The following is a 12,518-nucleotide window of genomic DNA, read 5'->3' as shown; positions in this document are numbered from 1 at the left end:
TTTTAAAATAAACCCTTTTTTCACTCATTACATTTTCACTTTTATACATTTGATTTCAGATTAAAAAGCATTCCCTATTACATCACAAAGCGTTGTCTTTAGAGTGTTTTTTGTGTCTTTAGTTGCCAAGGTGTTGTGATGTTTACTTTTAACCTTGTACCTTTATTAATGCATAGGATATAATTTGATTTCTAGGGCCTAACGAGCCATGGGGATAAGACTTATTAATAAAAATGAAGCATGGATATGATTAAGTGAGGGGTAAGAACGAGATCATTAAGTTGTGGGAACAAGAAAAAATAAGTTATTACCTGACATACGAAACAAGATAATAATGCAAAAGCAGACAAATTACAGTATTTTGGGAAGATGAACAGAAATTAATAATGCACTGTGCTTGTTGTCGGCATTTGAACTTAAAAAGAGAAAATTAGATAGATAGATAGATAGATAGATAAACTTTTCATATAGAAAATCATTTTTTCTCAATTTTCAGTCATTTTCAGACATGAGAATATATAGATATCAAACTATAAAATATAGTATTGGAAAAAATGAAAGCAAAGATGGGTAACTGAAGCATTTACAGTGCAAGAAGCAGATACAGTATAATATACACTATAGTACTAGAATTGCACTATATGAACAAAATTAATTCTCATTTCAGCAAGTTTCTATTTCTTGGGCATTATCTCATTCCCTCATATTTAAAAATTTTGATCACACATTAGTTATATTAAGTAGTCACCATTGGGGCATTAAGGACATATTTATAATGTTTATGCCTTGCCCCAGTACAGCATATAACCTCTGGACATAACAGACATAATGTTATAGTAATGACATTGCTGTGCCAGTAGGTGGCAGAGTTGTATTGACAGGTCAAACCCAGTTCATCAACTTAATCAAATAAAGCTGGACACTCACCTAACCCCACAATAGTGCAAAGCATCATTGCATTACATCATACATCACGGTTTACACCAGTCAACATTCACAGGACCAGCAACAGACTTTTGCTACAGGACTGGAAGAAGACCATTGACATCTATTAATGACATCACAGTATTTTCTTTATCCTACATTACATAAATTAATCGATCAAAATCTGTAGTTTTATGAAGCTTTGTCTCCACATTTAGTTGCATCGAAGACGAAATACTGGGGTTGTTAAAGGTTGGAGAAGAAAGGACTGTTTACAGCTGCTTTAACCTTCTGAGATCTGGACTCCACTGTTGTGCATTTTTTCTCAGTGTTTCTCTTTATTAGTATCTGATACCCATGAACATATTTAATATCCTTAACCAGATTGGTCACTTCCATTTTGCATAAACTTCAGAAATTGCTTTTTTGGCAAACACATTTTCTATATCATATGTGTAACATAAAAAAATGATAAAATCAGCATCAATAACGTGTTTTGGCCAATTTTGTTTTGTTGACACATATCATATATGGAACATCATCATATATGGAAAACATTTATGATGTTGTGTTCTTTAATTAATGAAAAATGTTTGCCTGGTCAACTTGCAGTAGTATAAGTGGAATAAAACGTCTTCATAAAAAAGAAGTTTAACTTCAGGGTGGTAACAGTTTCTTCACTTGTCACTGGACACACCACATCATCCTGGCACTGATTATATACTGTTTTAAAAAAAAAACAGGAACTAGAAAGTAGATTACAGGCTTTGGTGGATTTCTTGCCTGCCATGCGGAAGGCCCGGGTTCAATTCAAACCCAATGGCCAAACACCAGCCACTGGACGCTGTCCCGGTCCCAAGCCTTAATCACAAATGGGAGAGTTGCATCAGCAAGGGCATCCGGTGTAAAAACCTGTGCCAAGTTTTGTGAGGATCGGATTTTCCACTGTGGTGAACCCTTGATGGGAGCAGCCCAAAGACTAACAACTACTAGAAAGCTGATTCATTCAGACATGCTCTAAATGAGACATTTTTCTTATGGGACATTTTGCTTTGTGTCATTAAATGGAAATATGTGCATGTAAATAAATAATGTCACAAAATATTTGCAGGCAACACAAGTAGAAATGATTTCATTAAACAGAACCAGGAGCCCATTAAGCAAATACTCAGTGGAACGCAACCATAAGAGCAGTCATAAATATTAATCAGAAAGGTGGGGACATTAATGAAATACATTTTTTTTTTCGTTTCGTATGAGCAAGAAAATATACACACACTGCAAAAACCGCAGCTCACTAAATGAGAATACCTTAAATATAAAGTTACTCAGATTTATCTTGTATTTCCTGTGATAAGATTACTGTACAATAAATCCAGAGACAAGATTAGTAATTATATACGGAGACATTTTTATTTATTTTCAGCAAAACAGTTTAATTTTTAGAACAAAATGCTTCAAATAAGCAAAAAATTGTTTGGCAAGGAAACAAGAGTACAGTACAGCAGGTCAAGCCTGGAAGATAAGACAGATAAGGCTGTGATTTATTACTTAGAGTAAATGGCTGCTTTCAAATAAGTAAAATCTTTTTAAACTAAAATAAGTTACGAGATAAAGAACTTCAGGTTGCCAGCACAACAGATAAACTATTAAAACTTCTTATTTTTATTGTAAATATTATAAAAAGAACGCATTATGAGCCAATAAATAATGTCGCACAGCTTTAAAATATAGTCTGAACTGATCAAAATTTCCAGAGGTGTTATTTGTGCAGGTGTGTGTGTACTGTACATGCTGATACGTGTGTGTGTGTGTGTGTGTGTGTGTGTGTGTGTGGTTGCCCAGCCCAAACCCTTTCAGTGCATTCATAGCCCCAAATCCTTTCTCTGCAAAAGCTGGGGTATATTTTGTTAAAAAAAAATGAGTCAATCCATCTGCCAATCAGGAAGCACAGGAGTGAGGTGTGTAATCAGGCCACTTTGGTATCAATGGAAATATTTCAAAAAGGTACCGCCTACCAGGAAGTAACAATTCCTGAGACTCGGATTAGGTTTGTGCTTAAACGTGTGTGTGTGTGTGTGTGTGTATGTGTGTGTGTAGGGGGATTAGGTTTCCTGTACACTAATTACACCAGAAAGTAAGCCTCTAAAACATTTCATAGTTCACTTCTCCGACTTGAAAAAATATTTCAAAACCCTGTATTTTGGACATATACCATAATAAAATAAATACATATAAATAAGATTATTTAACAGTTAGTTTCACTAATCTGATTGGGCGAATTGATTTTAAAGAGTAACCTTTGTGTTACATGCAGTAGTTTGAAATTATACTACTGTAGTATTCCCTGATATAACTTTTGACTTCAAAGTAAAAAATTAAAATAAAAAAGGCAGGCCAAAATACCAGAAGCATATTTAACGGGAATGTACAAATTAATGTAAGTTATCTAAAAAGATATCCGATGTGCAACAAAGTGGTTGTAGTTTCCTCAAGGGCTGTTTCTGATAGCGGAGCAGGAACAGACAAAACATTTGACCATATTGTGTCTGAAATGTCACTGACACATTTAACATCCTTTTACACACACAGATCAGCCATAACATTCAAACCCACAACATTAACCCCAATACTGTGCAGGTTGCTTGTTCAGCTTGTGCCACCAAAACAGCACTGACCCCTCGGGACGTGACCCCACAAGACCTCTAGGGGTGTGCTATGGTATCTGGCACCAGGACATTACCAGCTGAACCTTTACGTGATATAAGTTGCAGAATGAGGCTTCATGGATCAGACTTGCTTGTCCAGTGCTTGTCCCATGGATGCATGATCGGATTGAGAACTGGGGAATTTGGACAATCTTGAACTCTGAGACTTTTAAGACCTTCCAATCATACCCAGCATTAAAGTTTTTTACACAGGCTTTTCCATGGGATCGGACCGGACAGACCATCCTCTGGTCCTCAAGGCCTTAGATGAGCCTTGGGTGGTGATGTTACTGTTAGGGCAGATTGGAGTACATACCCTTGAAACATAACGTGATTTCATGTAGCACCATTTGACCCCCAAGGCACTATGCATCCTTGAAACACTGCTATCTGATTCTCTTTTTCCGTTACAATCTGAAGCTGCTTTTATTAAACAGGGAGTGTCTAAAGGTTTTTGTTAGTGTTCAATAGATAACCTATAAAATGCAACAAAGACGATTTTTCCAAAGGAAGTGGTTGAATCATGTTCATCAGGTTGAATCATGTGATGTAGGGAGCTTTGAGCTGTTTTATATTTTATGACTATGGTGCCCTTGGGAATGTTGTGTGTCATTAAAGAATGAATGATTAAACGTTTGAATAGACTCGTTCTTACGAAAAACTTACACGCATAGAGCTGATTAGAGAAAGGTGGCCAACATCATGTGGATTTAAAATGGTTCAGTTTTGGGACAGTTATATCACACCGGAGTTAATGACGTGAACCTAAAGTACTGTATATATACTGTATAACGGATGGACCAATATTGATGAGACACAGGTTGTTAAGCACCTACAGGAAAAACACCTTATGCTTATGATTTACGCTTCAAAATTAAGTCTGTACATTTGAGTCATGATGCACCAACGCTAAAGCCATTAAGCACAGAACTTCAACATGATAGCCTTAAAAAAAAAGAAAAAAAGGAAACCCTCCACCTCTTTTTAGTTCATCAAACAGAAAGCTGAAATGTTTGCTAGCAAGATAAATATCTTCAACTTTTCTTCACTGTCTCTTTCTGAAACAGATTCATTAGAAACTTCAAATAAATACTTATAAAGACCTAAATCACACCAAAAAAAGGTAAAAAAAATTTTTTCCTACATGCAAAAAAATGGTTATGTTGATTATACAGTGCGTGAAAGCTAATCTTTTATGCTTTTATCCACTAATATTAGGATTTCAAAAACAGCGACGGTCTCTTTGAAAACTATTAAAGTTCTGTTTTGACATCAGCCTTGTATAGTTAACAGATGGCTGTAGTCCACAGTTGAGTCGTGTTCCATTTAACAATCCTCAGTCTCAACCATAGCAAAGATGAAGGTACAGAATGTAGACCAGGAGCTGCTGCAATACTCTTCAGCCAGTTTTTGTCTATTATTAAGGTTTTGGCACGGCTTCTTCTTGTTCTTCCTCGCAGGTTTCGGATCACCCTTTGTCGCAGTTCTCAGAGCAAAGTGTGCAGCCCTCGGTGCTTTTCTGCACATTCTGGCCTTGAGCAGAGATTTAGAGTCGTGGCATAACTTCTTCTGCTTCTTGAGAGAGCGGCCGATCTGTTTCCAAAACGCATCAACACCAGATGTGTACTCGGGACACAACCTGGGTTTAGCAGTGTACTGACATTGGAGACCCTTTCCAGTGCCGTTTTTGCAGGTGATGCTCAAGACAAATCCACCATCGTGCTCAACACTGCTTTCCGTGGCTGCCCACGTGCACTGCATCCCATCTTTGTTTCCGATCCGACCTTTAAATAATGCTTTGTTGTCTTTTGGGAGTTTTGAGGCACTTTTCTTATGTTTATGAGTAGGTATGGTTGGTTTCGGGGGCTGCTTTTGCCTTCCTTTTCCCTTCTTCGCCTGAGCGTTCGCCTGCAGGAAGTGCTGCATAACGCAAATCATCAGGATCAGGGTGATGCCTTTTAGGTGTACCATTATCTGGGAAACAGTAAAAAAAAAAAGAATATATGTATGATTAGTAGGATTAGCAATTTATCTCTTCACCTGGAGAAAACCATTGACTTTGCTTTAACAAATTTAATATTAACTTTTATACAAATGTCAAACCAAGCCTCATACAATGAGCTTCAGTAGATTAACCTGCATTTGACCTGTTACTATAATCATCTTGAGATACAATTCACTTATTTAGAATAAGCTCTCAACGCAAAAAGTACAATTTGCGGTTTATTTTTCTATGTCTGTATACTGTAATGATTTCTGCTTCCTCTTGCCATTTCGTCTTCATGTTTTCTCAAGGACATTTTATTTTCCACTCTCGTTCCTAGCTTGCTCATTAAAGATCTAAATTGACACCCAAGTTATCTCTCAACCTGCTTTGTGGCACTGTCTATTGTTCAAAGAGCTAATATACAGTAAGCAGGAGAAAGGCCAAAAACGAGGCGCCTAAGGCTATGCTCCTATTTAAGGAATTATCTTAACTGCCAATGAATATTTTGCATTCCAACCTATGGAATGCATTTGTAATGCGCTCTTTCATCGCAAAACCTTAAACAACATTCTATTTACTCTTCTTTTATACTGCTTGACTAATCAGATTTCAGCTGAGAGAAGAAGTGAACACAACCAAAATGAAAGTGGTGGGGCGTCAACTTAAAATGAAAAAGAACAGCTCAGAGTTTGAGTCATATTGCCTCCACAACGCTTGCACATTACTGGAATTTGGCTGGGAGTTATTGCCACATCCCTGTACAGTCCTGGGAGTTCAGACATGAAGTAGGCAGTACAATCATGACTCTGATGTCCTAAGATAACTTTCTGCCTTTATGGCATCTAAGCACTAGTGAAACGCTGGAGTAAGTGCATTAGTGTAGCAGGGGATTACGTATATAGAGAAATAAAGTGTTTTGTCATTCTGGCTCAAGCAAATGTCCCGGTTTGACTCGACCGTCCCTCGTAGATCAAACACAATGAACTTCAAATTATGCTAAACAAATCATCAATAATAATAATAATAATAATAATAATAATAATATTAAACACACTCTTTAATAAACGTAATGCTAAAAATTGTACTGCATTCACACATTTTTTAACACTCTACCTGTCACCTTGGGTGTCTTCACCTCCCCACTAAACTTTCAGTTTTTTACCCTCTGTTGCTTTAAGTCATCATCTAATCACATGCTTGGATTTCCCTGGAAAACAGCACGTTTGACCTTCACTGAGTAGCAGTTTTATTTTATGAATAAGACAACATAATTTGTATCATTATACAGATATACTGAAAAGACTTGGAGTTAAAGATTTAGAGTTAAACAGAGAGAGAGAGAGAGAGAGAGAGAGAGAGACTCAGTATGACAGAACAATCAGAAGCTGTTGAAAACACTGGAGAAGGAAAGTAAGAGAGAAGGAGAGACAAAGCAAGGATAAACTACACAAAAATTTAAAAGCTCAACCATTGCTAAAATGTAAAGTGGCCTAGAATACAAAACTGCTGTCTAATAGCTCCCAACCTTCATGGTGTGCTTTTCTGTTATTTTTTTAGTATTATGTTAATTTTTGGGACTGACTGTCTCTATCTGTCTGTCTGTCTGTCTGTCTGGAAAAATAGATGAAAAAATAGGAAAAATATCTGTAAAAAACACAGTATTGGGTTGATTTTATAGCTACTTTTTAGGTAAGTTTATGCAAAATGGACGGAAACATTTCAAGTTGCTAACTTCAGCCGTTTAAGAAAGAGGATTTTATATGTGCCCCAAAAAGGCCCTTTTCAGCGTTATACTGTCTTGAATGAAAATTATTCATATTTCTTTGAGTATTTCTTTATAGTATTAATATAAAATTGGTGTAAGCTTCTACAAACATATTATCTGTTAATAGTGTTGCTTAAATTAAAGCATTATGTGCAAAATTAAGGATCCCCCCCTCAAGTTTGTGTCATTTTATGTGAAATCTAAATTGGGAAGTTTCATCTGAATGACAATTAAGATTGAAAGATTTTAATTAAAAAAAGTTATGCACACTACACCAAGGTGAGACACCAATAAACACCGATACCATGTTTTGGCCGCATTTACCCACTTACTTACTATCTATCTAATCTATTTATGTTAAAGCCACTAAGGAGATATTCACACTTCAGACATAAGCTGCCCAAATGAGATTTTCTTTCTTTCTTTTTTTTTTGCTCATATGCGGAATTGAATGTGTTGTTTTTCCATAAAAGTGTGAACGACACAAATCTGATTTTTTCACTTTACATAAAAACAAATGAATGCAAAGAAAAGATAATTTCATGCTTGGAAAGATTGAGGATAACAGCGAAGGAGAATTTCAATATTGGGATAGTCAGGTAGCAGACATTTAAAGTGATGTTGTTGGACAAGCAAAAGTAGAAACATACATCACGGTCGCTTCATGTTTAAATAGTTTGCAAAAGAAATAACTAAATTTGGCCTCACTACTGTATAAAAATGACAAAAGTTTTAATGAAGCGAAGTAGTGGCTCAATAACATTGGTTTTTCCAGCGACCTTGAATGCACCATGTGATACATGTGAAACCATGTGATACTCTATTTCTTTGTGCATGTGTCTCAGCTTATATTAATATTCATATTAGTTTTAATGATCGGGGATCATTAAAACTAATATGAAAGTACACAACCTGATGAAAAAAAAAAAGGATTTAGTCTAGTAGTTTGATCTAGTGTTCAACATTAATCTCCAAAAATAAATCTGTAAGCTAAGCTAATAAACAGAGTTTGCCCCGTTTGACTCTATACACTTACGATTTAACACAACATAAAAACTTATAGATATTAGTTTTGAAACTCTGAGAAACATACATCCCCTTACAACGTACTAATTATTTTCACGCTAGCTGCGGAACCAAGATGTGGCAGGCTTCATTATAAACGTAGCCTCAGGTTAAGGCTTCATGCCACACATCTGTCACACCTGTCAGTGAAACATACACACTGGAGTAAAGAACAAACATGGCAGCTGCTTATTTAATGTGTTCGTCAAATGAAACAAACTACATCTTAGTTCTTTTCACAAATTCTTTTTTTGTGTTGTGTGTCCTGTGATTCATATTAAAATCCACACCAGAAAATACTGTTATTGTAAAATAATCAACTTTTTTTTAATTATAATGGCATACCTTTTAGATTGTATTGCCTGTAAAACTACAAGCAAAAACCTTGTTCACTGCTTTTAAATAGGAGGTGGAACATTGTGTTGCATTTTAAACAAGAGAAATAAAAAAAATATTTGAGAAAGTGTCATTTTTTTTAATAAGCATAAGTAAAGTGGGGGAAATTACTGTTACATCTTAATATGGACATTAAAAGTTACTTAATTTATTACAGGTTATATGTTTGATTACTAAATGATACATTTAATTGTTACATATTACAATTGTGTTAAAATAATTGAGTTAAAAAAAAAATCAAATCTAAAGCCACATTTCTTCATATTTTTCTTCCAAATGGACAGACTTTCTTGTTTTTTATGTAGTCTTGCAGTTCTTCTTGTTTTTTTTTCTTCTCAGTCTTTTTCAGTCCAGTCCCTGTACCTGAGCAATTTCAAAGGGAATGCTTTTTGTCTATTAGGCTACAGTACACAGTGATCTATAAATTATTCAGGCATAAAAAACATCTAACATACTGTAAGACATGAACCAGTGAGAAACAGGTGCAGTTGATTAGTATCCTGGTAATGCTTTATGCTATAAGTGGTTGTAACAGATGAGAGCGGAAACGTGGCTGCTGCTGCTGCGGTTGTTAGATACACAACACTACCACCACCGCCAGAGGAATTCAATAACGTTGATTATCAGTTATGTACCAGTATACTGATGACTGGATCATCCAAAGCTCTTCTATGCCCATGTGGACAAAAGTCCAGCCCGTCTAGTCTGATCCAACAGAAAAGCCAATGTACAGTAGCACAGATTGCTGAAAGAAGGCAATGCTGGCTAAAGTATTAAAACACTCAATGAATCACAGCCTGCCACATACGGGGCTTAGCAGGCAAAGACTTCCAGGTTCCTGGTCTGGTTTCAAAAATCTCCAGATCTCAATCCCACCAAGCATTCATGGAATGCATTGGAAAAAGAAAAAATGATTCATGAAGGCATCCACCCCGCATCTCACAGTCCCAAAGGATCCACTGCTAACACCCCAGTACCAGACATTACAGCACATCTCCAGAGATCTTCTGGAATCATGCTCTGAAGGGCCAGAGCTGCCCTGGCAGCATAAGGAGATCCTGCGACTCAATTTTTTGTGTAAAAAACAATTATTAAATAGTATTTTTGTCCCAATGAAACATTTGTTCCCATTTACTCACTCAGATCGTCTATACTGCTTTATCCTGTATATTAGTGTGCAAGCTTTCACATTAAGTGTTAGAATAAACAGAAATCAAAAAACTTTTTTTGTGTTTCAATCCCTCTCAAATTCACTCACACACTCAATCTCTCTCTACCGCTTTATCCTGTATAAAGGGTCGCGGAGGGCCTGGAGCCTATCCTTAGTCGGGGTACACCCTAGACAGAGTGCAATCCATTCATTGCAGGGTACACACAAATATGCACATGCTCATTTACACTTACCCGCTTCTTCACCTTATGGGTTTTGAAACTTAAATTGGCCTCAAATCTGCATGTCTCTGGACTGTCGGTGGAAACCGGAGTACCCAGAGAAAACCCACCAAGCACAGGGAGGACATGCGAATTCTAGGCACACAGACCTAAGGCGGGACTCGAACCCGGACCCTGAAGGTACTGTACAAGGTGAAATTGCTAACCACTAAACCTAAGCACTAACCACTTAGCCTATGCTTTAGTGTGCCTTAGCCCTACATCATGAGATACAAACATATAAACATTACACTTTAAAACATTTTTTTTGTTATTTTTTAAATGTTGATTGCTCTATGATGAAAACCTCTGTAAGAGTAGGTAGGTGTGTCCAACATTTTGACTACTACTACACTAACAAAGTACACATTGCTGATTCTATTGTATGTTTGGAAAAAAACAACAACTTACAATTACACTTTGTAACTTCAGTATGTAAAACTCATACACACTTTAATGCATACACAGAACTACAAACAGTAGAAAAATGAAGAGTGTTAAGATAGCTAGATGACACATACAGTAGCTTTTTTCATTAAGACTGTCTTATAAATATACACTTTCCTAATCATATAACTATTATTAACTATTATCTACTGTGAGAAGCGTTACTGTTCTTTAAAAGGCTAAGTAGCTAAGCCGAGCAAAAAGCCAACTTTTTACAAGTATTAAAGGTTCAAAAACATTTTAAGATCGCTTCATTGTTTAGATGGCAAATTATTGGATTAGCCTTTTGTAAAATTGTGATTAAAATGCTAAAAAGTGTCTCTGAATATTAGTGAATAATGTTACCTACTGTGTCTCGCGTGTACAGCTGGAGTTCAGTGTCCTGATACCTGAACTCCTAGAAAGCACTTTTTATAGTGCGTGCACACACACACACACACACACACACACACACACACAGAGTGTGTTGGATAATCTCTTACAGGAATGTAAGTTTCATGGGCAAGGAACTTGATTTGGCTTGTCCTCAGTGCTGGAAAGTGACGCCTGCACACAATCTGGCGTCTCAACGCTTCAATCATTTTTTTATTAATTGCCTTCTTACAAGTTATTACTGTTTGTAATAACAAATCTTAGATTTTTAGAGAAGTGTGTGGAAAAAACTAAACCATTAATACATGGGGTATTTATAATAATTTTGCAGTGTGAGAAATGGGCCACAAGTTGTAATTAAATTGTTCCAATAAAGTCAACATTTTAATTTAAATTCATAACTTAGGATTTGTATGTAAATTAGATCAAATTGAAATTATATTATGTAGCTTGGATTAGTGGACTCGTCTCTCTCTCTCTCTCTCTCTCTCTATATATATATATATATATATATATATATATATATATATATATCATTTATCCTATATACAGGGTAATGGGGGGGGGGGGAGGGGGGGGCATCTGTGACTGTTATTAGGATGCTAGACCATATCCCAGGAAACTAAGGGCACGAGGCAGGGTACACTCTGGATAGGGACACACACCATTACAGGACCCACACGCGCACACATGCTTAAAAACACAAATCCTAATTAGCCTAATCTCCATGTTTTGGACTGTGGGAGGAAACCCACCAAGCACATGCAAGCTCCATGCACACAGACCCAAAGCGGGAATCAAACCCAAACCCTGGAGGTGCAAGGCAACTGTGCTAACCACTAAGCCACTGTTCTGCCCATATCGAGTTAAAATCCACTCTATACATGGATTTAAAAAAAAAAAGCTATCATTTCAGTAGTGTGGTATATCGATTGTGTCACAATCTAATTAAATTAAAAAATGTTTTTGTTTGCATATTTTATATCCACATATTTTATGGTCTGTAGGGAAAATGTTCCAGTGTCGAATCTGATATGATAATAATAATGTTACAACTTGCTAATATTAAGAGAACACACAGTGGCGTCCTAAAAAGTCAAAGACCATGTTGAAAATCTGGACCGATATTAATTTAAATTTTTTGTCATTTAAAATATACAGAGAATTTTAGGGATTTGAAAGATTTCTAAAACAAAAAAAAGTAATTTATCGATATCTTAAAGGTCCCCTTAAAATGTAAGCAACAGTCTGCTATTGGCCATGTTAACTGAAAGCTCTGATTTTCCTCATACCTAATCTCTTTTCCTGAAACATGTGATCAAAAGAACCTCAGAAACTAATGGAATCCAAAATCATGAGATTTCGTGACGTCCATGACGGCTGGCTAAAGTAAATGTACCAAATTCTTAGAAAGTTAGAAATT

General features: G+C 36.2%; 1 protein-coding gene across 1 annotated transcript; it reads right to left on the bottom strand.

Annotated features, from left to right (window-relative positions):
* Positions 1-4,884: 4,884 nt before the first annotated feature.
* On the bottom strand, positions 4,885-11,095 carry fgfbp1a (fibroblast growth factor binding protein 1a). Its single transcript, XM_053506532.1, has 2 exons — positions 11,073-11,095; positions 4,885-5,606 (listed from the first exon to the last, which is right to left on the bottom strand). The coding sequence occupies exon 2, from the start codon at positions 5,601-5,603 to the stop codon at positions 4,959-4,961; it is 645 nt and encodes a 214-aa protein (XP_053362507.1). The 5' UTR covers positions 5,604-5,606; positions 11,073-11,095; the 3' UTR covers positions 4,885-4,958.
* Positions 11,096-12,518: the final 1,423 nt, after the last annotated feature.

Source organism: Clarias gariepinus, chromosome 10 (genome assembly GCF_024256425.1).
Source record: "Clarias gariepinus isolate MV-2021 ecotype Netherlands chromosome 10, CGAR_prim_01v2, whole genome shotgun sequence".
Classification (NCBI taxonomy): domain Eukaryota; kingdom Metazoa; phylum Chordata; class Actinopteri; order Siluriformes; family Clariidae; genus Clarias; species Clarias gariepinus.
Note: the sequence above shows the minus strand (reverse complement) of the source record. Positions and strands in the feature narration are given on the sequence as shown.

What these genes read in the sequence shown, in the direction of transcription:
- fgfbp1a (XM_053506532.1), bottom strand. Translation starts at nt 5,603, where the DNA reads ATGGTACACCTAAAAGGCATCACCCTGATCCTGATGATTTGCGTTATG.